This window comes from Protopterus annectens, chromosome 2.part1 (genome assembly GCF_019279795.1).
Source record: "Protopterus annectens isolate FY-2018-M chromosome 2.part1, PAN1.0, whole genome shotgun sequence".
Classification (NCBI taxonomy): Eukaryota; Metazoa; Chordata; order Ceratodontiformes; family Protopteridae; genus Protopterus; species Protopterus annectens.
The window spans coordinates 1,565,578,429-1,565,605,097 of NC_056729.1; the positions used below are offsets into that span (position 1 = coordinate 1,565,578,429).

Genomic DNA, 26,669 nt, shown 5'->3' on the forward strand with positions numbered 1-26,669 from the left:
GAATTGTGTCAAAGGACTTGGACAGGTCAAGGTAAGCTGTATGTACTGACTTTCCCTCATCCAGGGCCTTGGTGGCAGTCTCAAAGAAGCCAAATAGGTTCAATAGGCAAGATCTGCCCCTGACGAATTGGGTGGGGTCGAGTGTTTGGAGATTGCCTATGTCCTTGTTTATGAGATCCATAACAATACGCTCCATGGCTTTACAGACCAGACTTGTCAAGCTAATGGGGTGATAGTTTCCCGGGTCAGAAGGGGCACTACCTTTGTGAAAGGAGATGACAGTGGCGGTTCTCCATTCTGCTGGAATGAAGCCTGTAATTTGGCTGTGGCTGAACAGGGTGCTCAATGGCAAAGCTAGTTCTTGCTGGAGATGGTGCAGAATACAGCCTGGGATATTATCAGATCCCATGGAAGCTGTGTTCTTTGCCTTGGATAGGGCCTTTAACACTTGATCTATGGAGAAGTGAGGTGTGGGACAAGTATCGGGGATGTCAACTGGGCCTTTGGGAGGGCGATAATGAGGTGGAGTTTGTGCTGAACCTATCAGTTAGCAGGTTGGCTAAGTCTGCAGGATCAGTGTAAGTTGTACCATTAAGTACTACTTTGGAACAAACTTGGGCTTTGCCATGGAGGTTTCTAACGTAACTGAAGAAGGACTTGTGGTTTCCCTATGTTTCAGAGGCTGGTTTCAACTCATAATTAGCTTTGGAGTTTTTCACTAGTGATCTAATTTGCTTGTTGAAGCAGAGGAGGTAGATTTTCCGATTTGGGATTTGTTCCTTTTTACCCTTGGACAACAGTTTCTTCCTTTTGTTGTAAAGCCTGTTGATAGAGGATGTCCACTAGACAGGTTTGTGTTTGCTTAAGGAGCAGGTTTTAGTTCTGTTGGGTATAGCTGAGTCCATGCAGTTGCACAAGTGCTTGTATACTGCACTGGCATACTGTTCAACATAGTTGTCTGCATCCTCTGAGGGGGGGCGGTGGTGTGAAGCTGCTGATACCCTCCCTTAGGAGGGTGTAGTCAGCTTTTGAGAAGTTTTTGTTGATGTTTTCTTTTTAATAACTGAAAGGCTGAGGGAGGCCAATGCAGAAGAGACTCTCTCTTCTCCAGTGGCAGAGACACCTCAGAGTTGATTACATTAAACAGAACAGTGTAGCCTGCTTGCATGGCTAGTGTAGATACTTGCCACCCCCCAAATTATTTAATTTTGAAACTGATCAAATGCAGTTTTGAAAAGCTTTTAGTTGTTTTTGTTTGAAATGACATTCAAACAATGTTTCCATCATGGAGTGATAAATAACCACTAGAGATAGGGACGTTTTTGCCTGATGTCTGTGATGGGTAGAACTGAAGAAAGAGATCCATAAATAGGAGCATCAAATTACATGTTCATAAATGAAGTTTAAGAGGCATATTATAACTGCTTTAATGAGGGTGGCTGCTAGGTAAGAGGATAGGCTAGATCAGCCAACAGGGGTTTAGAGTGTCATGGCTGGATATGTAGTTCCTTAAAGGCTTGCCAACAGGGATAGACCTGGAGGGATGATAACTGGCTTTTGTATCTCCTTAGAAGTTCTGACTCTATGTAAATTGGATAAAAAGTTCCTAAGCAAGCATGGTTATGAAAAGGGCAACTTTCCTTGAGACAATTTGCTCTCCTCATAATTAGCCAATAAGGATTTTGAAGACTTGGAAGATTATTATGGATTATTATGCAAAATGTAAATAACATCAGCCATTATATGAACTAGCTGGTAAAGGGGGATTAAATCTACGTAATGCATTTTGTTGTTCGGCCAGGAACATTTTGAGGGCTCTTTTTAAATGTGCCTGAGAGTAATGCAATTAAAAATTTGGCACTCATCGTTGTGTTTAACTTCCTGATCCAGCCTTAGACTCTGCATTACTTGTTACCACAGTTTTTACAGATGCGATGAGTGAAACAAGCCAGCATTTTCGACATAAAATAAATTAAAAAAACATAAATTTTAGTAAGGAATGCTCAAGGGCATGACTGCAGTCATTTTCTTCATCAGCACAGGTAGAGAACTGAGGAGTAAGGTATTATTAATAACTTAATATACAGCAACATTCAGAAACATTAGTGGTGATTAGCAGGCTGGACATTAGGAACAATTATCCCGCCTAAGATAAATCACTAGACAAATGTAAAAGAGCAGTGTCCAACACCATCAGGATGCTAGCAATGACAGCTATCAGAGTTGACCTGGCAGTTGCTGTGGTCATCTTCTCAATGCACAGGGAAATTATAAAATCATATATCTAGAATACTGGAAGATTAAGATAGCAAAGTGTTTGCAAAAGACACAACCAGTACGGTCAAAGGTATGATGTGGCTGAAATATAAGGAAAGACTAAGAATGCCTGGAAAATACATAACAGAATAGAGAGTAAGTGGACATGAAATGGAAATACAACATCCTCAGGGGCTAGTCAGCAGGATGGAGTTCAGAGCTGAGGCATAGGTATATATGAGACAGAAACAGCAAGATTCACAAGTGCTATGGGAACATGAAGTGTTGTTCAGCGAAGACACTCAAAGGTACCTGTGACAGATGAAGTGATAGCAGGAACTCTGATAGACAGCTAAACAAAGGTTAGTTGTAACTATGGGATAGCCTTGACAGATCACGAGTTATCTCTCATTAGCAGCTTCATAAATGGTTACATATGGTCACATATAACTTACATTAATGTATGACCGCTTGGCACTACTGTTGAATGATACAGGTCAAACAGAAGTTAAAAAACTACTTATCTAGTAAAAATAGATATATTTATTTACTGATACTGCTGGAAACCACATACTATCATAATAACAAAGTAGAAAATTAGACTAAATTAGATTGCAAAGATTCCAAGAAAACATTACTAGCAAAATAAAAATGCAAAATCTGAAGTCTGATTAGCAAAATAGAGTACTTGAACAGAGAAAATATAACACTGTTTATACTGCTGGGTACTGAGTTGTATATTGCCAAATTTAATTTTAATTTCATGTTATCTTATCTTATCCTCTCTAAAATAAAACAGGTCTGTAAGCTAATTACTACAGTGAACTAGTGTTTACGTCTGCACATTTTAATAGCCTGCCATATACTGAATATTGTATCTAGAGTTGCATGTTAGTTTGATGATCAGTGGTTATACCATTAAACCATATAGTTAGAAGTTGTTTTACAGTTTTCTTTTATTCTTTATAAATCTGGAAATGGTAATACATCAGAAAAATAAGTGTGAAGAGCAAGTGACTACATGGCAATAAAAATAAAAAAGAAGGCAGAAAGGCCAGCCAAGTAGTGCAGAGTATACCAGTGATTCATGATTGAAAACTGATATGAATCACTTAGGCAAGCTAAGGGGGTACAGCACAACATCAACTGGGCAGCTCTTTGTCCCAGTGCTTAGAAGGGACACAACATCCTTTACTTGACTGCCACTTAGAGGCCATGCAAAACAAGATAGGGTTGTTATGTACTGTTAAGAGTAGAAAATGCTAGCATGTGTACTACTGCACATTTTCCCCCTTAAGGTAGAGGATGTTGTGGACACCCCCCTCCCCCCCCACACAGCTGGCATGCTGAACCAGCATTCATATACTCCTGTAAAATGTCCCTAGGTGCTGTCTTCATGGACTTGGCAGAAGTAAGTAAGACCTAAGAAAAATAAATGATTGTATATGCTAGAAATCAGGATAGATAAACAGAAAATGAAGGCAAAAGAGAGATGTTTCCTAATATTTATCTTCTAATAGTTAACCTAAGCTTGGACAAGCAAATTAAAACCTACCAGTCACATAGGGTCCCAGAGGCATCTGACTATAGTTGACTATCCCTCCTGGTCCAGGTCCACGAAAGTTTGGGCCAAAGTTGTTGCCATACATCTGGGAGGAGCCAAAGGAGCCCTGTGAGAAAGGCTGGAAATAAGATTATATTTCAAAAGCCAGCTGTCAGTGAATTTCAGTACTCAGAACCCTACTGTCTCCTACCTCCCTCCTTTTCTTAGGGACCAGATGTGCCCAAGGGAAAAACAATTCTTCTTACCCTGGCTGGATCCTGAATGACTAAAGTCTTTGACTTAACTCATGACAACAGCATAGCAATTCAAGGCTTTGCTGGGTTTTATATTCAATCAACATCTTTTAATTCAAATTGCCACAGTAATGTAAGACCATTAGTGTAGAACAAGCTGACAGCCATCTGTAAGACTTGCAACTCCACTTTTCTTTTTCTATATAGGCCACCTAATCTATGACACTGGTACACCTGGAAAGGGGGTTATTTGTGCAGTCTGGTATTCAAGGACCCTGACAGAAGGATCAAGAAAAGAATACCATTAGCATTAGCTATAATGTAGTTAATCCCATGCCCAGTCAGTCAGATCAGAACAGGGACATTTTAAAGTAAAAGTCGAAATTCATTCATTCCAGACAAGACAAAATAATAGTACAGCATCATATATTACTATAATAATAAAGATTTAGATTAAAAAAGAATCAAAATTAAAAATATGCATTTCATAAAACTTCTTCAAAGTTACTTGTAGACCCATTCAGCCAATGTTAACACATGCTGAATCTTACTGTCTTGAAGCAAGTTACATTGTCAAGAAGACTCCCAAAAGGCAACTGTGGCATTGGGATTGCTGCAAGACATCGTGGAATGGATACACCATGGGATATCTAAACTGGAGAAAATCTGACAGATGCCAAATGAAGGCAGTGGGCCATATGTAAACTAGATTTAATCACATGCAAATGAGGACTGGAAATGGAGAGTGGGAGAGGCATTGTCAAATGTGCTTTTAAATAGCTATTCACTTTAGTACAATGATCCCTCATTTACATGCAGTACCTCCAACTCACTACCACCTTGTTTGTTTACAATACAAGTCTTGTCCTACAATGGAAAAACCTACACCTCTATTTAAGCACCACTCTCCATGAATCGCTACCCCATTTACCCACCCAGCATTTAGGATACACTGAAGATTGCAGATAAAACAGGAAACACTCTTATTTACTGTTATGCATGCACATACACTGTTCAGATATCACAGTTTACACAATAAAACCTTAGTACATTTTCTTTCTGCTTCACCTTTAAGATAATTCCAAAAGAAATATGTTTGCATTTTAATACACACAAGGACAATCTGCTTTTTCATCTAGGAATACTTATTTTTGTAATCATTCAGTTCAGTAATTGCTGTTAGCTTCATTCTTTCTTTTGACTCTGGCTGCCTCTTTCCAGGATCATGATTCTAATGCACACCAATAGTGTCTACTTATCAGATTTGACTCTACTTTCTTTTAGCTTATTTTATTTACTATCTGGATTCCCTTTAGTTTCTACTGTATTTTTCTCAGCTGGCTAACTACTGCTGGCAATGGTGTTCTGTAACAATGATAGGCTGCACTTCATTATTATCCATTTGGTAAAATATGTCAACTTATTGGCAGGAATAATTTTATCGGTATGTTTACACAGCCAATAATCAAGAGCTTACAATGAAAGTAGACCATAATAATAATAATTTATTAGCTGTAATATTGCTTGGCTAGCTATGTCCTCTAAAATACACTGGAGTAGTTAGCGTATCTGTAGTGTACAGAGCAATGGGATATCTCCACGTTAAGCGTATAACTTAGACTAATTTCCCAGTGAAGTAAAAAGTAGCAGCATTCACCTTAACAGCAGAAATACATGAATTACTAAAACAGTTGTGTGAAATGCTACCTATCATATATGTCTTATTTGCATCTTCCTATCCTTTATGTCCATGTAGCAGTGTCAGTTGTGCAACAGGTAGCAAACAACTTGTTTTTGCAGAAGACTGTGGGTTCTATTTCCAAACCATAAAGGGCATGATACACTCCTGAGTGTGCTATCCTTCGGATGAGAAATTAAACTGAGGACTCATTTGCTTGAGTTGGTAATAGCTCAGGTGGATGTAAAAGATCCCATAGCACCTATGAAAAGAGAGTAGGAGTCTTATTTTGCACAACTAAAAACATTATTTACATATCTGAAGGCACACACACACACACACACACACACACATATATATATATATATATATATATATATATATATATATATATATATATATATTTCTTGTTATTTAGTGTTTTTTATAATATCCTCATTGTTATTCTTCAATAATTAACCCCCGCTCCTTGTGCAATTAATATTCTGAGTTTTTTGCAAAATATCTGCCAAAATCCACTTCCCATTAAACAAAATTTAATTCAATCTTTCATTCCAAATAACCCATATTACACAAAATAAATGTATACCTACCCTTTCCATGTATTCTTTCTTATTATTCTTCTAATATCCATAAATAATCATATTCATATCTGTATTGTTTAAGACATTAATATTCTCAAAAACGTCTTCACACTTTTTATAAAAGTTCAACACCTTTTACATTAAAAAAACATGTTCTGTTGTCTCTTTCTCTAAACAAAATAAACACACGATTTCAACTTTCGTTTTATATGACAAATTCCCCTTTACTGGTAACTTATTTATTACCAGTGTCCACACGAAATCCCAACACTCTACTGTCTTGGTACACCACCTTTCCTTACCTGCATGACTTTAATCACTTCTATTGGTAAAATTGCCTATGGATTTACACAATAATACTGTTTCAGCACGTTATTATACCAGATCCTTCTTTTTCCATCATCACTTTTTTTATTTTCAGTGATAGCTTTTTCTTGACAATTTCTAAATTCTTCATATTTATACTTTTCTCTTTTTCTTATTCTCATCATCTCCCAGAATGTTTTGTATTTATGTTTAAGCATTATCACTATTAGGTTTGCATTTTCTCTGTTACCCACTTCACTACACTGTATAGGTTTAAAGAAGCAGAATAATGAGCTGGATTTAGTAACCCCAGCCCCCCTTCATCTCCAGTCGTATACAACACATCTCTTTTCACTGGGTTTAATCTTGAACCCTATAGGAAAGAAAACACCAATTGCACAATTTTCTTTTCATAATTTACTGGAATCATATAGACATTTGACATATGTGCATTTTTTCCTATTAATACTGAATTCAGCAGCTAAACCTTTTCCTGAACGCTAATGTACTCCATAAAAGACATATTTCATTTATTTTATCAAACCCTTCCATTGTGTCAGAACTTCAGCATTTTCCCCCAAATTTTATTCCTAACAAAGACAATTCATTCACTGAACCCCCTCTACCCAGTTCCCCCACCCAGTTTTAACCACATCACCCAAAAACCTTTCTTTTATTTTTTTTTCAAGGTCATTCCCATTTCCTTTAAGACAAACCATCTCTTCTCTCATTCATATTTTCTTCTAAGTACCAGAACTATGTCACCTGCGTATGTCAAAACTACTGATATCACCACCTTCTTTTGCATCACATGTCTAGCATATATTTCATTTTATAAGCTACTTCACTCAATATTGCATTCATCAGCAATGCAAACAATATTCCACTCATGGGACATCCTTGTCTTATACTACACTTCATGCATATTTCTTCACTCAGCCACCCACTTGCATCATGCCCTACTGTATGAAATGCCTTTCTAATATCACCTACCATAGTAAATCCACAGTTTCTCTCATAACCAATAACAATTCTTGATACCCCTTCCCTTTTATACCATATATACTTTATTCCATAGAGTCCCTCATCCTTCCTTATATTTTCCTCTGTTGTTGTGTCTTTCGGCTTTTCCCGGTTAGGGTCACCACAGCAGAACTCCGGTCTGCTAATGATTGGCAGTAGATTTTTACGTGCCGAGTTGCCAGCCCTGATGCACAACCTTCAACGAAGGTACGCCCATTCACACATGTGTCCACATAGAAGACGTTCTAGCTGAGAATCGAACAGGACAACGTCTTACTGTGAGGCAACAATGCTACCGCAGCACCACCACCACATCTGTATTATTCCATAAAAAATATAATCTGTGTTATTTAATGTGATGAATCTCCATTTTTTTTATTTCATTCTTCCCATCTTTATTCCATATAAAATGTAATATCCCACTACATAATCTTCATAAACAAACCCTTCCTTCAATTATTCATTCAGTACATTTACAAAATACTGTCTTTACCAGTCCAATAATTTCTTGTACAGTCCATACCCTATACCATCTAGGTCTGCTATTTTATCCAATTTACTAATAGTAATTTATTTTTCAAATTCTTCCTTAACTCATTCTGGAAATTTCTTTACTTTCCATTCTCTCTTATTTTCCATGTGCTGCACTACAATAATCACAATTTGCTTTTGTGTTCTTTTTACTTCTCCCTTTCCATTTCTCTCATTATATTAATATCCCCTTTTACTATTTTACCAAAATATGTAGATACCTCCTCTTCCCTTCTCTTGTAAATAATATCTCTGATTAAACACCAGTGCCTTATTTTTTCCTGATTTCTTGTATATATTTTTTCCATGCCATAATACTCTCTTGTATTATTCTCTAAATTACCTAATACATTTCTACAAGTTTTCCCATACTTCACTTTCTCTTCCTTTTTTATGTCTTCTTACCACTGAAAAAAAAACCACTTTTTATACTTCTTTTTAAGTTCAGTCCACCACTCAGACCAGTTGTTATGGAAGTCCTTCATGGCTATATGATCCTGCAATACTTCCCATTCTCCAGTTCCATCCCATAATTTCTCATGTATTCTTTTTATTCCCTTCCCTATTTTAATATACACCATTTCTTTCATCACCTCCTCCTATATTTCTAAATGGTATGAAAAACACATCATAACTGGTTCACTATCTGCTACCCCCAATCCTTTTGATAATGCAAAATAATCAATTTCAGATCCAAGCACCCCCATAAGTCCACTGATTTTTTTGTTCCACATGACTAATTTACTACATTTTGTCACTTCCTGTATTTTTTACATCTTTCCATTTCTTTTTATGTCTTCCTCTTAAATTACAATTAACATCCCCTGCAATTACAATTTTTGTCTTATCCACTAAATAATCCAATATCTAATAAAACAGATTATCTTTCCTTGATAACTATACATGCATATAATGTTATAATTCTATAAACATGTTTTCTCCACCTCACATTAACAAAAGTTAGCCTTCCCATCATTACCAATATTACATCTAATAATCTCACTGTTTTGTTACACAGTTCAGTACAGCCACTCCAGCAAAATCTTTCACTTCATAAGTTCCATATTATCTTTGCACCCCACAATTATTCTGTTGCCAGATTTTCTTCAACTGTCAGGAATCTTACATCCTCTAACAGAATAACACCCACAGTACATTTAACACACCATTCCAATATCCCCATCCTTCTTATAGCATTAATAATAATGTTCATCTTTACTGAAAGTACTCTAAAATGTTTGCTTTTCCTGATTTTCAAGTTTAGGGGGAATACTTTAAATTTTTCTTTTTCTTATTTTTGCCCTTTCCCCAATTGAATATTTTGTCCTGGTTTACATAGAATTAATCTTTGAATCTCCAAATCTGATTTTTCACTGCCTAGAACTTCAAAAAATACTACAGTCAATCCCTTCTCCAGATCCCTTTTTTCTTTCTGCAGTCTCTCTCCTCTTTTTCCACTCAATATTTTTGCTTCTTCACCTAGTTTACCCTCTCCCCAGCCTCTTGTTCTCCTTCTTTGTATAAGCTTTCTTCGCTCTCCCCTTCTTTTTCATTAATTATTGCTTGCCCTTAAGAATCCATCCAAATTGTCCCTTTTTTACACAAGCTGCATTCAGTCACACATCTTCTTGCTGTATGTCCTTCCTGGTTGCACTATATCTTGTCACAATCAATAATTAAATGAGAAAAGTCCCCACAAAAGAAACACGAGTTAGGCTGGTCAGCATATCTTAATATTCCTCTGTTTCCAGCCACAAAGATATTACTTGGCAAGTGATGTGCCATGTTTTTCCACATTTCAAAAGAACTTCCAAATTCCATCCTCCATTCCATAAGTTTATCTCATCCCTAACTTTTACAATGTTATCAACAATTTCACATAAACCCAGCATGCATTTTTTAACATCCTATTATTATAGTTCATCAGTTCTAAACTGCAAAGTAACATTTTTAATAATTAAGTTGCTACCAAAAATCAAATAATTGTTCCATGGATAAATGTCCTTCCTTTTGTTACCCATTTCCAGAAATGTCATCATCAGTCCTTTCAAATGTTAAGTTTATGTATGTATAAAAGACCAAATTTCTTTAAAACCCAGAACAGTTAACACATTGTCCCATACATAATATCTGTCTATTACACTGTAATTTTTGTGTTCTATTCTCACACCTGGTCTTCTCTTCTTTTTAAAAAACAGTTTACTTACAGTTATTTGCTCTCCCTTTTTGATGATTGTTGTTGCTGCATATGTTTTAATTACAACATTCTCTGCTGCCACAAAACCAACTCCGTCTCAGTTTGTTGCTGCTCTCCTCCTCAGTTTGTTGCTGCTCTCCTCCTCAGTTTGTTGCTGCTCTCCTCCTCAGTTTGTTGCTGCTCTCCTCCTCCTTTTGTTGCTGCTATCCTCCTCCGTTTATTGCTGCTCTCCTCCTCAGTTTGTTGCTGCTCTCCTCCTCAGTTTGTTGCTGCTCTCCTCCTCCATTTATTGCTGCTCTCCTCCTCAGTTTGTTGCTGCTCTCCTCCTCAGTTTGTTGCTGCTCTCCTCCTCCATTTATTGCTGCTCTCCTCCTCAGTTTGTTGCTGCTCTCCTCCTCAGTTTGTTGCTGCTCTCCTCCTCAGTTTGTTGCTGCTCTCCTCCTCAGTTTGTTGCTGCTCTCCTCCTCAGTTTGTTGCTGCTCTCCTCCTCAGTTTGTTGCTGCTCTCCTCCTCCGTTTATTGCTGCTCTCCTCCTCAGTTTGTTGCTGCTCTCCTCCTCAGTTTGTTGCTGCTCTCCTCTTTACTCTCTGTCACTGCTGCATAAGTTTTAACTGCTGCATTTTCTGCTGCCAGATCATCTGTTTCCTCCATATTACTATCCTCAGCACTTCTGAAACGGTATCTGCCATCTCACCCCATGAAACAGCAGAACTGTCACATGGATCATCCAGCTTGATTATTTTCAAAAGAACATCATCTGCAAGCTCTCCTGTCACCAGTTCTGTTATATGCACCACTTACTTACTTCATTCTACACTGAGCCAGCTAAATGCTGCTCACTTGTATCATTCACCATGCAGGAATTTTTAACTGTGTTTTGATACTCCATATTGAATACATTTTTCTCAAATTTTCATTTTCCATTTCCAAACTCACTAGAGCTTTTCTGTCCTCCTCCTCCATGCTGTTGTTGCTTCCCTTAGGCCTCTTCCTTGCTGCTATAGGAGCCCTCTGGCACCATCAAAGTGTAGGGGAAGCTCCCCAATATTCAGGCCAAATTTCCCCTAGATGCATAGGGTCTCTCCTAAAAAGAGGCTACTAGCCTAATGAGACTAACCTGGTCAACAAACAGTAAAAAGAAGCAAGACCATGGAAGGCTCAAAATGTTCAGCATGTGAAGACTGCAACAAAAACAAGAGGTGAGAAGGATGCTGGGTGCCTGTGCCTGAACTCAGAGACTGCATCCTTATTGGCTAGTGTGAGTTAAAAAGGTTATTTCTTTTTTTTCATTTAAGCCCCATGCCCGCACTTCTTGCATACAGTGCACCATCGTACACTGCCACGTAGTAGTTACCTTTGGTGGTTATAGACAGAAACGGTTTGCTTGTTAAATTTTCCCTTAGCTTGTGGTACCCCAGAGGTTTTTCGCGGTCCTCCTCTACTGTCAGGTAGAATGCTAAGCCTAGCCTCAGAGATACCAACACACCTCTCACCCACTAGCCATTCCTAAGTATGACCTCTCTTCCTGACCATATAAATTTACCTAACACTATGGAAGTACAATTTCCAACAGCTTCTCCAGCCAGCTGGTCAACTTGGGCATCCAGAGACAGTGTTGAAACTGCTCATGTTCACCGACAACCCTCTACTCCTAGTCCACACAAACACAACATGCGAGAGATGCAACTATATTAAGAACCTTGAATCCATGCTCTCTCACACACCAGTCAGTCACTATGACAATGAGCGGGTTGTCAGTATGCACACCTCACCTCCTACTCCACCCAAACCCACATCACACATACCTACATATGCCTAGGTCCTCACCAGAAACATACCTAAACACCAGAGACCTTCGAAACACAAACACAAGCACGCTACACATAATACCTCCTCCTCTGCAGAACACAATACATATAATAAATAGCTCACACACCAGTGTCTAACCTGTCAAGTCCTTAAGGCTAGAAACAAAACCAAACATATTCGTCATAGGTGATTCCATTGTGAGACACACAGATGTCCCTCTCACCAGGCTGGATAAGGAGATCACTGTCAGCTGTCTGTCAGGTGCCAGGATCTGCCATATCACACGCACTCAGATCTCTCAACAACAGGTACTGTTATGACTCCATCATAGTCCATATTGGTGTGAATGACTTGAGACGTACCTCTCTGGACTATATGAAGAGAGACATGACAGAGCTCTCAGACTATGTGTCACAGGCTGGTATGTCCCTAGCCTTAAGCAGCATTTTACCTTCACCTAGGATGATGCCTCAGTACAAACAGAAAATTATTGACTTCAATAATTGGTTTAGTTTCTGGTGCTATTCTAATGGGATACAGTATCTGTTAGCTGGGATGACATGATCGACAGATCTCGATGCTTTGCCAGAGATGATCTTCATCTGTCACCACTGGGATTTCGGCTACTGGCCAAGGCTCTTGAAACCCCCATAGTGGCTTTTTTTAGGCAGTGTCTCAAGGATAAAATTCCCAGTGTAAAAACGCCATCTAAAAACAACCTCAGGGTTATGCTGCTAAACATTAGGAGTCTTAACATGAAACTCCACTCACTGGAAGCAGTCCTCACCTTGGAAGACACATATTTGCGCAGTCATGGACACCTGGTTCTGGGCTGTGGAGAGCACCCCCGTTGTATCCTTCCACATGTTCAGACCACATATTTAAGGCATGAAAACTAAAGGAGGTGGTGTATAAATATTCATTAAAGATAAATACACCTCCAGAGTGGTTAGACAGCATGATTCCCTGGAGATACATTAGGTGCAATTAACTGTTGTAAAGACACCTATTCAAGTCATTGCCAGCTACAGGACCCCCTCCATGAATCAGAACACCCACTCTGCCTATTTGGATATACTTGAATCTATCAAGTTACATCCGGACACCACGGTTTTGGGCGACTTTAACTACGTATCCATTGACTGGGTAAATTACTCGTGCACAAACTCACTTGCCCAAAGGTTCCTCGACTTCATTAACTCCAATGTCCTGGACCAGCTAGTTGACACGCCCACAAGGGGTGCCAACATCCTGGATCTGGTGCATACCAATATGGGGGACCACTGTAGCACCTCCACTGTCAGGTCTTCCCTGCTGAGATCTGACCACAAATCAGTCTTAAACTAAGTAATTATCACACACCTGACCCCCCCCCCCGCAGCAGCAACTAAACTAAAAAAGTCTCCAAAGCAGATTATAACCTCTTATAGAATGTTATAAATAGCTTCACTGCACACCCTCCCCATATGGAACTGACAACTATACCAAGTTCTGCACAAATGCTTTATACAAATACCTTATAACTGTATTGAATCGACTGTACCTGACAGGACCAAAATAAGCTCCTCAAGGAAGAGTACACCTGCCTGGTGGACAACTGCCATTAACAGACTTTACAATAAGAGGAAAACAATTGCTGTTTAATAGTAAGAGGGCACAAGACCTAAACTGGAAACACTCCCTCATCAGCTTAAAATAGCAAATAAAACTTCTTTTGAAGTCTAACAAAGCTATCTCCAAATCCAAAGTAGCTTCCTCAACTAAGGACAACCATAAGGCGTTCTTTAGTTGCATTTGTAACCTAAAAGGAAAGGCACAGATTTGTGCCAAACTGCTAGTTAATGATGCCACATATACTGATCCTGTGGACATTGTTAACCTGTTAACCGACAGGTTCTGTGAAAACTTCACTCTCCTGTCCCCATCACACATACCCCATGACATCCCTACCACCTGTCTTCTACCTCGTATCTCTAAAGAGCAGGTCACGAACACCCTCTCTAATGTTAAAAACACAGCATCTGTGGGACCTGATAACATCCCAGGCTGCATCCTACATGGGCTGAAACAATAATTAGCAACACCATTGGGTACTCTTTTCAGTCATAGTCTAAGTACTGGCTTCATCCCAGCTGAATGGAAAAAGGCCATCGCTATCCCCTTGCACAAAGGTGGTGCATCCACTGACACCAAAAAATACAGACCTATTAGCCGGACTAGCCTTATCTGCAAGGTCATGGAGCATATCATCATGGACCTTATCAACAAAGATATAGGTAATCTCCAAACACTTGACCCACCTCAATTTGGATTTGTCAAGGGGAGATCATGCCTGTTAAACCTGGTGGACTTCTTTGAGACAGTCACCAAGGCCCTTGATGAGGGGAAATCTGTGCATACAGACTACCTAGACTTAGCCAAGGCTTTTGACTCTATCTCCCACTCAGGAATCATTGGCAAACTCACCCAGCAAGGCATCAACCCTTATATCATTAGATGGGTCACTAACTGACTCACTGATAGAACACATACAGTCAAAATAAGGGACTCCACCTCCAACAGCAGACCTGTAACCAGTGGTGTTCCACAGGGATAAGTCCTGGGACATCTACTGTTTAGAATCTATTTCTCTGAAGTACAAGCTAAAACTAAAGATCTGTGGCTGACAAAGTTTGCTGATGACTGCAAATTGGGTTCGGTCATAGAATCTCCAAACGATGTCAACATCCACAAACAAATGATTGGTGCCAAAGTCATGGCCTTAACCTCAATGCAAAAAAATGTGTTATTATCCCTTTGGTAAGAGCGATGTTTCTGTTAACTACCAAATCCATAACAACACCCTTAAGTACGCACTCAGTGGTGAGAGACCTGGGCACACAGGTTGACAGCAACCTTACCTTTGATCATGTCTCCACAGTGATAAGAAGGGCATGCTATATTGCTCATCTTATAAGTAAGGGCATTGCTTCCAGAAAAAAAAAGAAGTTATAGTCTCCCTGTACTCTCCCCTCATCAGACCAATAATTGAGAACAATGCCCCTTTTGGTATGTACCTTTCCAAGCACCTGCAGCAATTGGAGAGACCACAAAGTTTTCTCACAAGAAAAATTCAAGGTCTTCAGCATCTGTCTTATGAGGATCGTCTGAAATCACTGTCGCTTTATTCTGTTTCATACAGACTACTCAGTGGCAATCTCTGCCTTGCATATAAGGCAATCATTTTGTTATTGCTGCATGTCTGTAAGTCAAATGGTACATGGCTTACTTGTTCTAAAGGCCTTAACCTGGTATGTGGCATTAATGGAACCTACTGGAGCGTCAGATATGTCTCCAAGAGGTTACCACATCTTTGGAACAGACTCCTGCTTCATGTCAAGCAGAACACCTCATTGGGCCTCGTCAAACAAAATCTGGACAATTGGATGGGTAACCATAAATCACCCTGGGGGTTCCACCTGTGTCCCTCTTGGACAGGGACGATAGGTGCTGATCCTGGAAATAAGAGTAAAACTTGACTAGGCTTGAAAGGGCCCTAGGGTCATTAGCCTAGTAAATGAACCTCCTATGACCCTATGAGTATGGGTTACTTAAATAGACATTTTTTCCTTTATCCTTTTTGCTCCGTTGCTTATTGACTCTCAAGCCCTCCCCTCTCAAATGAAGCCCAATTATTCTACAGCACAAGGGGCATTCCTAGTACTGTACAGGGAGGGGTTGAATAAGAAATGTCTGAGAAAGCCATCAATCAGGCAGACAAAAAGGATGCTTTTGACTTTGCAAGCATCCTGACAACTAATGGAACTACTGTTAAGCTGTAATTCATCCCCGGTGGTGACATGTGCATCTGCATCACTGGAGTGAATACCTGTGCCCCTCTATCTCTGCGCATGCATGCTCCTTTGCATGTGAGGCCAAGGGTTAATCTTACTGGCTTGGGTAGCCACAGTTCATGTCTTACCAGAGCCAACATCATGCATTCCATGTGCCAGACTTTCTACTATAAAAATTGAGTGTCAAGATGATCAGGGAACCACTTTAACCCACTCTAAAATTGGCGAGTCATAACCACTCATTTCCCATCTTCCCTACATACTCTTTTAGCTCCAGAACTGCTAAATAATCCTGAGTTGTCTGCGATGCAGTTAGGTCTTTAGCCACCTGCACCACAGTGCTAAGTTAAACACACATTTTGGTATGGACTACAGAAGGAATTAATATCCCTGCAATGCATTTTTGTGTAAACCTCTCCAATTCAGTGGTTGTTGAATTATGAATGTATGATTAGCTATTTTTTAGTGCCATCCAAACTACAAAAGCCAAACAGTGTCTGTCAAACAAACAAAAACACATACTAGCTCTTCTCTGACTCATGGGTTTTGAATAGTAGCAAATAAGTGATGAGACTTCCAGTTAGTTTGGCACACCGGGAAGATCCTTGTTGTGTAATTCTAGGCTTGAAAAGTAAGAACAAAAACAGGAGGTTAAAAGTTAGCTGGTTTTCTCATGAATATGACCTATAAACAGTGATAATGAGTCTACAAAAGATGACATCATAATCCATGTTCTTTATATCTTAGAGTAATAAACATGTGACCAGTGGTGGGGTTAAAGCATGTGGGATGTCTAGCTGAGTAAAAAGCTGGTAATTACAAAACTGAATCCTCTGCATATAGTTTGAGGCTCAGCAACGTAAATTATAGACATATGGGATAGCCTGGGTGGTATGGATCACAAAGCTAATTGGTTGCACACAGGAATAGCTGGTGCAGAAGGAGAACATAAGTATGAAGCAGAGATCAGAAACAGAAACACAGAAAAAGCAATTATGGAAGTTGGGCCAAAAATCTGTTGATGTTGTGAACTGCTTCCAAACAGAGAATGTTAAGGTTTATAGGCTTAATAGAAGAGTTATGGGACAGTGAATTGAAAGGATTTCCACAAAGCCTAATAAGGAAAATATCAAGTAGGCCAGCTACTCTGGATGTGGTTATGAATAGAACATATTATGTTGGAAGGAGAAGGACTGAACAGATATGCCAAAGGCATTCGATTTGTGAGGTGCACAGCTACAGAGATAAGCAGTGGTCATCATGGAAAAGTGGTTGAAATTACATGCTTAACAATGAACAGAGTAAAACTCAGGGGGGCAGAGGACTATTAGCAGGATGAATGCAAAGTGGCTGTAATACGAAAAAGTAACCTGCTGCAGGAAGCTGGAGGGGACATGTCAGTACATTCTAATCAGACATGCTGGTAGCTCTACTTGGGGGTACTGGGCATTTATTCATGCTGGCAACCCCATGGAGGGGAAAAAAGTGGACATTTAATTTGACAGACGGTTCAGAGGAATTTTATGCACAATGGTCAATGGCAGGTAAAAGGTGGGGTGAGTAAATCATTCTGCACGATAAGCTGTTCATCTGGAAGTGGTGCAGCATGCTTTTCCAGGGTATAGAATAAGTTAGACAGGATTAAAGAGAAAAGACTGAAAAGAGATACTGAAGGTGTGGTCAGCAGTAGAATGGACCCAGCCTAGATGGAATGACCCAGAAAGAGTGTTTTTGTTAGATGACAGAACTGGAGGTAGGGGAATTGAGGGACAGACCACCCCTGAAAAAAGTAGTACATAGGTTCATAGGTATATACTAGGCTAACGATCTCCGTGACTTTTATAAGTTTAGCTATGCAATCCACACCAGATGTGTCCCTAATTTGTATCATGGCCATTTATTAAGAGTGGGTATGTTAGTTTCTAGAGGTTAAGGGGGGTGGTATGTTAGTTGGGCATTACTATCTGCCTCTATCTGTCAGAGACATGGGGGCCAAACCCAGGGTGAATTTCATATTTCCCATCCACTGGTGAAGATTATCATTAAATTCCTTCCATTCCCCTAGATCTTCCCCTTCCATTACTGAATCACACATTCTTCTAATAAACACCTGTTGTGATTTGACATACCCCTTTGCCACTAACAAAATATCTACCATTATTGGCTTTTCCCTTGCTAACTGGCCACTTCCTTTCCTTCTCTTATCCCTAAATTCTGTTATTAGTCCTAAGTAGTCGAGGAATCCCTTTCACTTAACAGAAAGTCCCCTTTACCTCTGTGTATCAAAATCCACTTTAATTCATATGCCTGAACCTAAATATGTCATCTTATTATGCCATATAAATATAGGTACTGCTGAACAAATTCACGTGTGGGTAGGTAGTTCAGCGTTATAGCCTTTGTTTTAGCTTCATTAATTTTATACCCTAAAAAGGGCTTTAAACTGTCTCAAATTGTTTCACATCAACAACAAGTTTTTTTTCTGGAATTTTTAAGTACAAAATAATACAATCTGCAAATAAAGCTAACTTTTCTTGATTACCACATCAGCCATAGCCTTACCTTTGTGAGTCCTTTATTTTCTTTGCCAATGGCTTTAAATATAAAACACATAAAAAGAGGAAAGAGAATACCTCTGCCTTGTTCCTCTGTTCAAACACAGCTTGCTGGAGAGGTACCTTCCCATCTTATTTCTTGCCTCTGACCCTTCATATATTCTCCTTATTAACCCCATTATTCAGTCAGGGAATGCATTTGCTTCTATTGCCCTGCTCATAAAATCCCAGATGACCCTACTGAATGCTTTGTCTGCATTAAGACCTGCCAACAATAGCAAAGTTCTTCTACATTCTACTTCCCTCTGAATTATCATTGTTCTATTACTTTTATCAAATGTTTATCTCCCTTTCACATTGATCTATATATATATATATATATATATATATATATATATATATATATATATATATCTAAGCGCTACAGAATCCTGAAAGCCCAAAATCCTGAAAACACACAGAATACCAACACTTACTATATTCCAGCACAAGTACATACAGAAATAAATAAAACACAAACCATATTACTCTTCTCCAAGTATAAGCATGGGGGTAAGCCCCCCTGCATCCCCATGTGGGGGGCTGTGTCCCCCACACACACACCCTGCTACTTAAATATATGAACTCCGAGATTGCACTTAATGTACTGAAGTGCAGTCTCGGAGTTGTTATATTTAAGTAGCAGGGGGTGTGGGGGTGCAGCCCCCCCCACATGGAGAGTGCAGGGGGTTTGCCCCCCTGTGTATAGTTGAAGAGTAATATGTTTCTGTATGTACTTGTGCTGGAATATAGTAAGTGTTGGTATCCTGTGTGTTTTCAGGATTTTGGTCTCAGGATTTTGGGCTTTCAGGATTCTGCAGCGCTCCTATATATATATATATATATATATATATATATATATATATATATATATATATATGCATACACACACACACACACATATATATATATATATATATATATATATATATATGCATACACACACATATATATATAAAAAGATAGACAGGTATATATATATATATATATATATATATATATATATATATATATATATATATATCAATGTTGGCAACACCTCTGCCATTCTCTTAGCTAGTATGGACATTTAAGCACTTTATAATCATGTTTTAAATTTTAAATGGGTCTATATTAATCTTTGGGTACTATAGCCATTGCAGCTTTCTCCCAATATGCTGGTACTTCCCTCTCCCCTTTTAAAATACTATAAAACAAAACCCTCCACAGCATTATTATTTTCTTCCCACCCAACTTCCAAACTTCCATAGGAACACAGCATGTGCCTGCAGATTTCCTTGTTAATTGATAATACATGGTTGCTTTTATTTCATCTCTTCCTATCTTAGCTATTAAATGTTGAGCCTCATCTATCTAACTTTGGTATAATTAATTATTCCATAAATATTTCCATTTGTGCCTCTTGTTGGTTTCCACATTCCTTTGCTTTATAAAAAGTTTCAAGATTTCTAAAATCTCTTAATATCACTAAAGGATCTCTGGTTATTTTTCTTGTCATGGGCTTCTTAAGTTTGCTGACAATCCTTTCTACTTTCTCTTACGTGACTCACTGGGCTAACAGTTTTTGTGCTCTGAAGTTGTTATCAAAAAATAGCAGCTTAACAGCAACCTTTCTAAATGCATATTATCAAAATAAACAATTATTGATTCTTCTTAGTCTATGAGACTTCCCTTATTTTTGCGAACTCCTGTATTTTCCCTTTAGCACTCTGTAGTTGTTCATTGTTGTTGTTCTATATGATTGCCATTTTTTCTGCAATACTTTAACCACGATCAGCCCTTTAAATAACCCCCATTACTTCTTTCCCATATCTCTTTCTCTCGTATTTCTACCATTTTTAAAACTCTATTTTCATTTTATCCCATTCACTCTATCTTGTCTAATAACGTTCGAATTATTTTCACTACCCATTCCTTAAATTCCTCTGTTTTTAACAGGTAAGCAGGAAATTGCCAATGTCTCATTTTTACTTTGTTACCCTGCATATGCATTAAAGTTTCACTAGGATCTGTTGAGGGTCCTCTGCGCTTCTATTTATAAATGACTGCACACTTCACCTTCCTAGTCTTAAATTAATCATGTTTGCAGATGACATCCTCCTTATAGAAGTAAAACAGCTGGCAATTAGCAGTTAAATATTCAAGAAAAATTATCTGGAGTATGTACATGGGCCACTTTTAACGAACTTGATTAGTCCCCAGTACAACCATAGGTTCATAGGTTCATACTAGGCTATCTGCCCTGATTCAGTGAATTACTTCTTATTTTCATGGTGTTCTCCATCCCTCATATGCTTTTCTCTCTAAAGCAAATTCTTCTAAAAGATAGCAATAATAATCCTATCCCTATTGTAATCAGACAAAAGTATCTGGGGCTAACCTTGATCCATCCTTAAAAGTTTAACACTCACTGAGATTTATTTGCCAGTAAAGTGCTATCACAGATTATATACTGCTTTCACCTTCATATTCCCATAGCCAAGACAGACACTACTAGAAATGTCCTGATTCCAAACTAGAATATGACTTGCCAATTACATGTCTCCATTCTTTCCATAATACTCACAAACATCAAACAACTGAAAATAAATTTGGCAGGTTTGCACTCCCAGCAGACCAACATCGCTTCCTTGCTCTGCTGAAATTCGAATGTCTGCCTGTTTCCAACTGTGTTACTCATCCTCTTTGTTCTCTCATTTTCAAATTCCTAAAAATCAGGTTACTGCCCACTGTTGAGGCACAAATTACCCATCAGACAGCCAAATTACTCTCTTTGATAAAACCAAGAAGTCACTATCACCCTTCAAAACAGTTAGTGAAGAAATTGCCTTCTCAAAAATAGAACCAGCTACCTGGAACCACCTACTTTTTAATGATGTGAAAAGCATTCAATCTTTCATAGAAAATGTGCAAACTACATTAAACCCTGACTGCATAATGAATGTTCTCCTGCATGTTAATGTACAGGTAATGCCTGCTGAAAAACAAGCATATTAAACTGCCATGAAGCTCAGACAGTTAAAATACAAACAGCTGACATTTTTACACTTGCTAAGCAGTGCTTTTTGTTTATGTTGAGTAAAATTAAAATAAAAATTAAATAAAAGCAAAGAAAATAAAATAAAAAACCTGTGTGTGTTTGCATTTATATTGCTGTGTGTGTGCTTCTGTAAGACTGCTTGCATGCACATGTGAGAGCATAAGATGTGACGACATACAATTAGCAGTGCTGACTGAAACAGTCTATCAGCATGGATTTAGTAAACACTGAGAGTTAGGGAACTCTTATTGTCTGACATTGTTATTTCTAAATGTAATCATTAAAAGTGCAACTGAAAAAACAACTGACTGCAAAATCATGGATTGTAAAAGGGGAGGGGATGAACAGTGGTAATGCTTTGCAGTGTATTTATTATTTTTTTCTTTGTTTACTTTCATTTGCTCAGAATGAAACTTCAAAAGTTATGTTCATACACAACAAGGTGTCTGTTAAGTGGTGTGCCCAATTTTTAATACTTTTCCCTTCTAACATATTTTTTCAGGAGCAACTCTTTCTGCTAAGATAACATCTTTACTATGTTAGGTCTTGGCTGCTTTCTCATGGCTAGACTTGGAGCACACACACCTTGAGCCCTCTCATTTAACAAATCTTGCTATGAAAAAACAGTACAGTTGCTTATTTGTACTATGTTCTCAAACTTAATGCAGTTTGCTCCTTCTACTTTCTTAGGTACAGCAGAAAATGTCAGGTTTTCTATGAGGGCACTGTCTTCTAACTGCTATTTTTGAAACAGCTTGTCTTGCGAAGCTTCATGCTCAGGCTGCCTTTTCTTCATTTCAGTCTCTGATTTTTGCACCTTTATCAGTTCATCTGAACAGCTAGTTCTATTTTTTCTAACTTTTTGTTATTTGACTTAATATATTTCTTCTGTGTTTCATTTATTTTAAACACCTCTAGTAATCATTAAGAATTAACTTTCTGTTATTCGTCAAGAGATATTCAGTGTTTGGAGAATGAGATGGGAGTTCTTTGCTTACCTGCTCAGTCAGTAACGACCTGTGCTGAAACAAAGACTATTGAGGAAGAGTGGCTAATTTAATCAATAGAAAGAACAATGGTTGTCTTGACCAAAAAGGAATTACGAAAACAAGACTGGTTCCACCTTGCTTCACTTTGAGAAGCACTTTTTGACTCAAAAGAAAGGAATGGTATAAGTAACGTTCGCATCCACAGGAATGAAAAAGCACATATTCTTCATGTAGTTTCCTATGGAAGAACGAGGCTTATGTCTGGAAGTGATTAATAAGATGTTTGACAGCCAGTTCTATTCTGGCATTCCCACATATGTGGGACATCCCAACTCCATTTCTGGCATGTCCCACATATGTATAATACTCTGAAAAGTCTAAGAACTCATTTTACATTTTGAACCAGTGTTGTTTGCTTATTTTTCAGACTTGTGAGCTCTACAGCACAGAGTTCAGGACTGTACTGAATAATGCAATGCAAGGTCTAAGTGTCTCCTTAAAAAATGGAAATAAATGGGTCACCCACTTGTTATGACTCAGTTGTTGTCTGCATTGATTTGAAGGAATATGCACTGAAAAGCAGTCAATACTCTAAATACTACTGTACCACTTTTAGGTTGATGGGAATAGACCTTTCTAGTTGACACCAGTTGCTCTGCAATGACTAACTGCTAAAGTGAGCTCCCTGAGCATATTCCATGGACTCTACATTCAACTCAGGAGATATTGTTAGAGGAAATAGGATTCCTTCTTTACAGATTGGGGAAGAATATTCATTATCTCTAGGGAATATGATGATTAGTACCAGGTATTTCTGAGAGCATAACCTTGTACAATACTGAAAGAATGCAAATGGCATACATCCCAGGGCGCTTAGCTACTACCCTCCTGCGATGGACTGTTGTTGACAGAAAGTTATCACATTTTAAATTTTCAACCATTTCTTGTGTGGTACAAAGATTTTCATTTTGAGCAAAGTCAATGACAGACAGTGGAAAGGATGCTGAAGCTGCAGGTATCAGGGTTTATTCCTTGCATGTTATTGTGATCAGCAAGGACTGCATCAAAAAGACTGTTAAAATGACATTTTGCAGTTACAGTTCCTAACAGAACACCTCTATTCAATAATCCAGGTATACAAAGATGGCTCTGCTTTGTATCCTGAGACATACAAACATACAGACACATTGGAACTAAACATTGGTAAAGATGCTAGGAACTGTGGATAGCCTAGCTGGTGGTCTTAATATGATAAGCACTTTAGCATGCCCCAGGCCCAACGTTCACATGTAGAACTCTTCTTCTGTGTACGGCACACTGGGTTGAGTGCTACCATTGTGAATTTCTTTATTTATGCAAATGTGTTTAGATCTGAAAAGTCTAATACCCGCCTTTAGAGTCTTGCCATTTTGGAGGACAAGAAATATTCTCCAAGAGAAGACCTGACTTCTTTGAGTGGATGGCACCCACTCTACTGCATTTTCTTAACAAATGACCAGTTAATAGTACAGTCTTCATTACCTGGTGTGATGTGGTGTGAGGAATGAAATGAAGCTGTGGTTTCTATCAACATTCTTGTTGCATAATCTAGAGCTACGGTTTGCAATACCCATTTGTCTTTAGTTCTTGCTTGCCAAATAGACAGCCGTCACTGCAAAACGCATCCCAGGAAGACTGGGGATGAGAAAGGAGAGGAACAAATTGTCACTTTGACTGATCTCTGCTAATAGTTTTCCTTTCCTCCCTGTCCTTCTGACTCTAAGGTGGCTGGAGATTGCTTCTCTATGTACTGTTCTGTTAACAGGGTCAAGAGGTTGCTGTACATTTTTTTGATAAAATGTGTGTGTGGTGGGGAGCTGCACTTGTCTGCACCATTACACTACATGTGTCTGATACCAATGAGCTGTAATAGATTACTGTGGCCACTACTTTATATTTATTTATTCATTTAATCACAATAAGACTTCTTAGGTGTATGTACTCAATAAATTGGCTATAAAGAGATGGTACTCCAGCAGTCATTATCAACCCCCTTTTTTCATTTTCTACATGGGATTAGGGTACTGTGTCAACTGTTGCCATCCCTCTCAATTCAGTGCCACTCTCCTATCTCTTCAATACTCACACCTGACTGTGGTAGGTCTTCTCTCATACAATCCATCCACCTGTTTGCTGGATACCCTCGTTTCCTCTTGCCCTAAATCTTCTTCGCCAGATTGTCTTCTACTTGTCTGCATATGCTGCCCAAACTACTGTAATCTGCTCTGTTTGACCTTGTCTGCAACTGGAGTTACTTTGGCTTCTGCTCTGATGTCCTCATTTCTTTGTCTGTCCCACAGTGTGCATCTTGCCACCTGTCTCAAGCACTTCATCTCCATGAACTCTAGCATCTTCAACTGCTCTGCCTCAGGTTTATGTATCATGAAGTAGTACTGGTCGCATCACTGTTTAGTACACCTTACTTTTTAGCTTCTTTGGCATTCTTCTGTCATACACTACCCCTGACAATCTGTGTCAGCTGGCTGTAGCCTCTGATTCTAGCTCTGGCCTCCTCATTCTCTTCTACTCAACAACCACTCCCAGATATCTGATGCTGTTAACCTGTTCTACTACTTTTCCTTCTATCTCAATTCTCAGTTTCTTCTGATTTTCCCAATTTGCTGCCATTACAACTGTCTTATCTGTGCTCAGTTTCAATGCATGTGCCTTTCTATCTTTTGCTGGAGTTCTTGCTCAGAGTCTGACTGTAATGCCACATTGTGTGCATACAACTTTGTTTACCTGTCCCCTCCAACCTGTAGTCCATCACCAGTATGAACAGCAGTGGGTTCAGAGCTGAATCCTGATGCACACCCACTCCCACAGGGAACCCCCTGTGAGTCCAACCACTGTTCATACTTGAGTCATTAGGTCTTTTTTCTCCATGTCTAGGAATGCCCAAGTGGACTATTTCCTCTCCTCATACATGCATACAACTTTGTCTATTTTTCTTTCTACTTTTGCTTCTTCTCAAGCATATGCCTCACTGCAAACACTGGATCAGTTGTGCTGTATCCTGATATGAATCTGAGCTGCTCATCTCCCATCTTACTTTATACTACTCTTCATATTCATTTATCAATCAGCCTCTCTAGGACATTCATGCAGTGTGACAGGAGTTTGATACCTCTGTACTGTCTACAGTTGTGAAGGTCCTCTTTGTTCTTGCAGATTGGCACTAGTATACTTTTTCTCCTGTCATCTGGGATACGCCTTTCTCTCCATTCTAAAACCAACCTGATACAATGTTCAACCAATTCTGTTCAAAGAGAGTTACAAAACACCAAATTCAGGTTTCCAAAATGCTTCATCTAACTTGTCAGTACATCCAGTTTGTTGAATAAAACAATAGCTCCAACTTTCCATTTAAAAGGGCGTTCTTTATTCACAGCAATTCCATATCAGTATATACCTTTACTAATCAAGTAAATTAACACTAATTACCCCATCATAAAAATCAACTTACATTATATAACATCTAATACCCTTTATTCATTTTAATCATTTTAATAGATAAAAACCTTTTTAAAAACTAAACATGCTCCTAGAAAATCGACATACAACTAAAAAAGTTTTATGCCTAGAATTAATTCACGTTTAACATACATGGTTTAAAAACGTTAAAGCCTCTCTTTTCTTTATTAAAATCAGTCATTTTACTGGTAATTAATTTTCATACCAGTAGATGGTGCCAATACACAGTTCTTACATTCATTTCAGTAAGTAACGAATGCACCTATAGCCTACTGAGCTGGATTAAAAGAAATTCTTGTCATACTAACCCCTATGATAAGACAATACACATATTTCATATTGTACAATGACAAGAGGTTTTCTGGTATTAACTCTGTCTTACTTAGCACAAACCAGTCTCAGTTAATTCCAATAATACTTAAAAACTCTATATTTAATAACTAAAGTGCATCAGTGCATTAATTTTTCATATGGAGAGTTCTCTCTTTATATTTCATATTAAATTAATAATAAAAAATA

At 38.5% G+C, this 26,669-nt stretch overlaps 1 protein-coding gene across 3 annotated transcripts in view; it reads right to left on the minus strand.

Annotated features, from left to right (window-relative positions):
* Positions 1–26,669, minus strand: part of CHD5 (chromodomain helicase DNA binding protein 5) — a 2,140,358-nt gene that overhangs the window by 48,451 nt on the left and 2,065,238 nt on the right. Inside the window, exon 37 of one of the 3 annotated variants that reach the window (XM_044063014.1) lies at positions 3,812–3,926. The exons of 1 other annotated variant lie outside the window; for it this stretch is intronic. In XM_044063014.1, the coding sequence (XP_043918949.1) occupies positions 3,812–3,926 (115 nt within the window). Of the gene's footprint in view, positions 1–3,811; positions 3,939–26,669 lie in introns of all 3 variants that reach the window. One more of the 3 variants, XM_044063013.1, reaches the window with a different exon arrangement.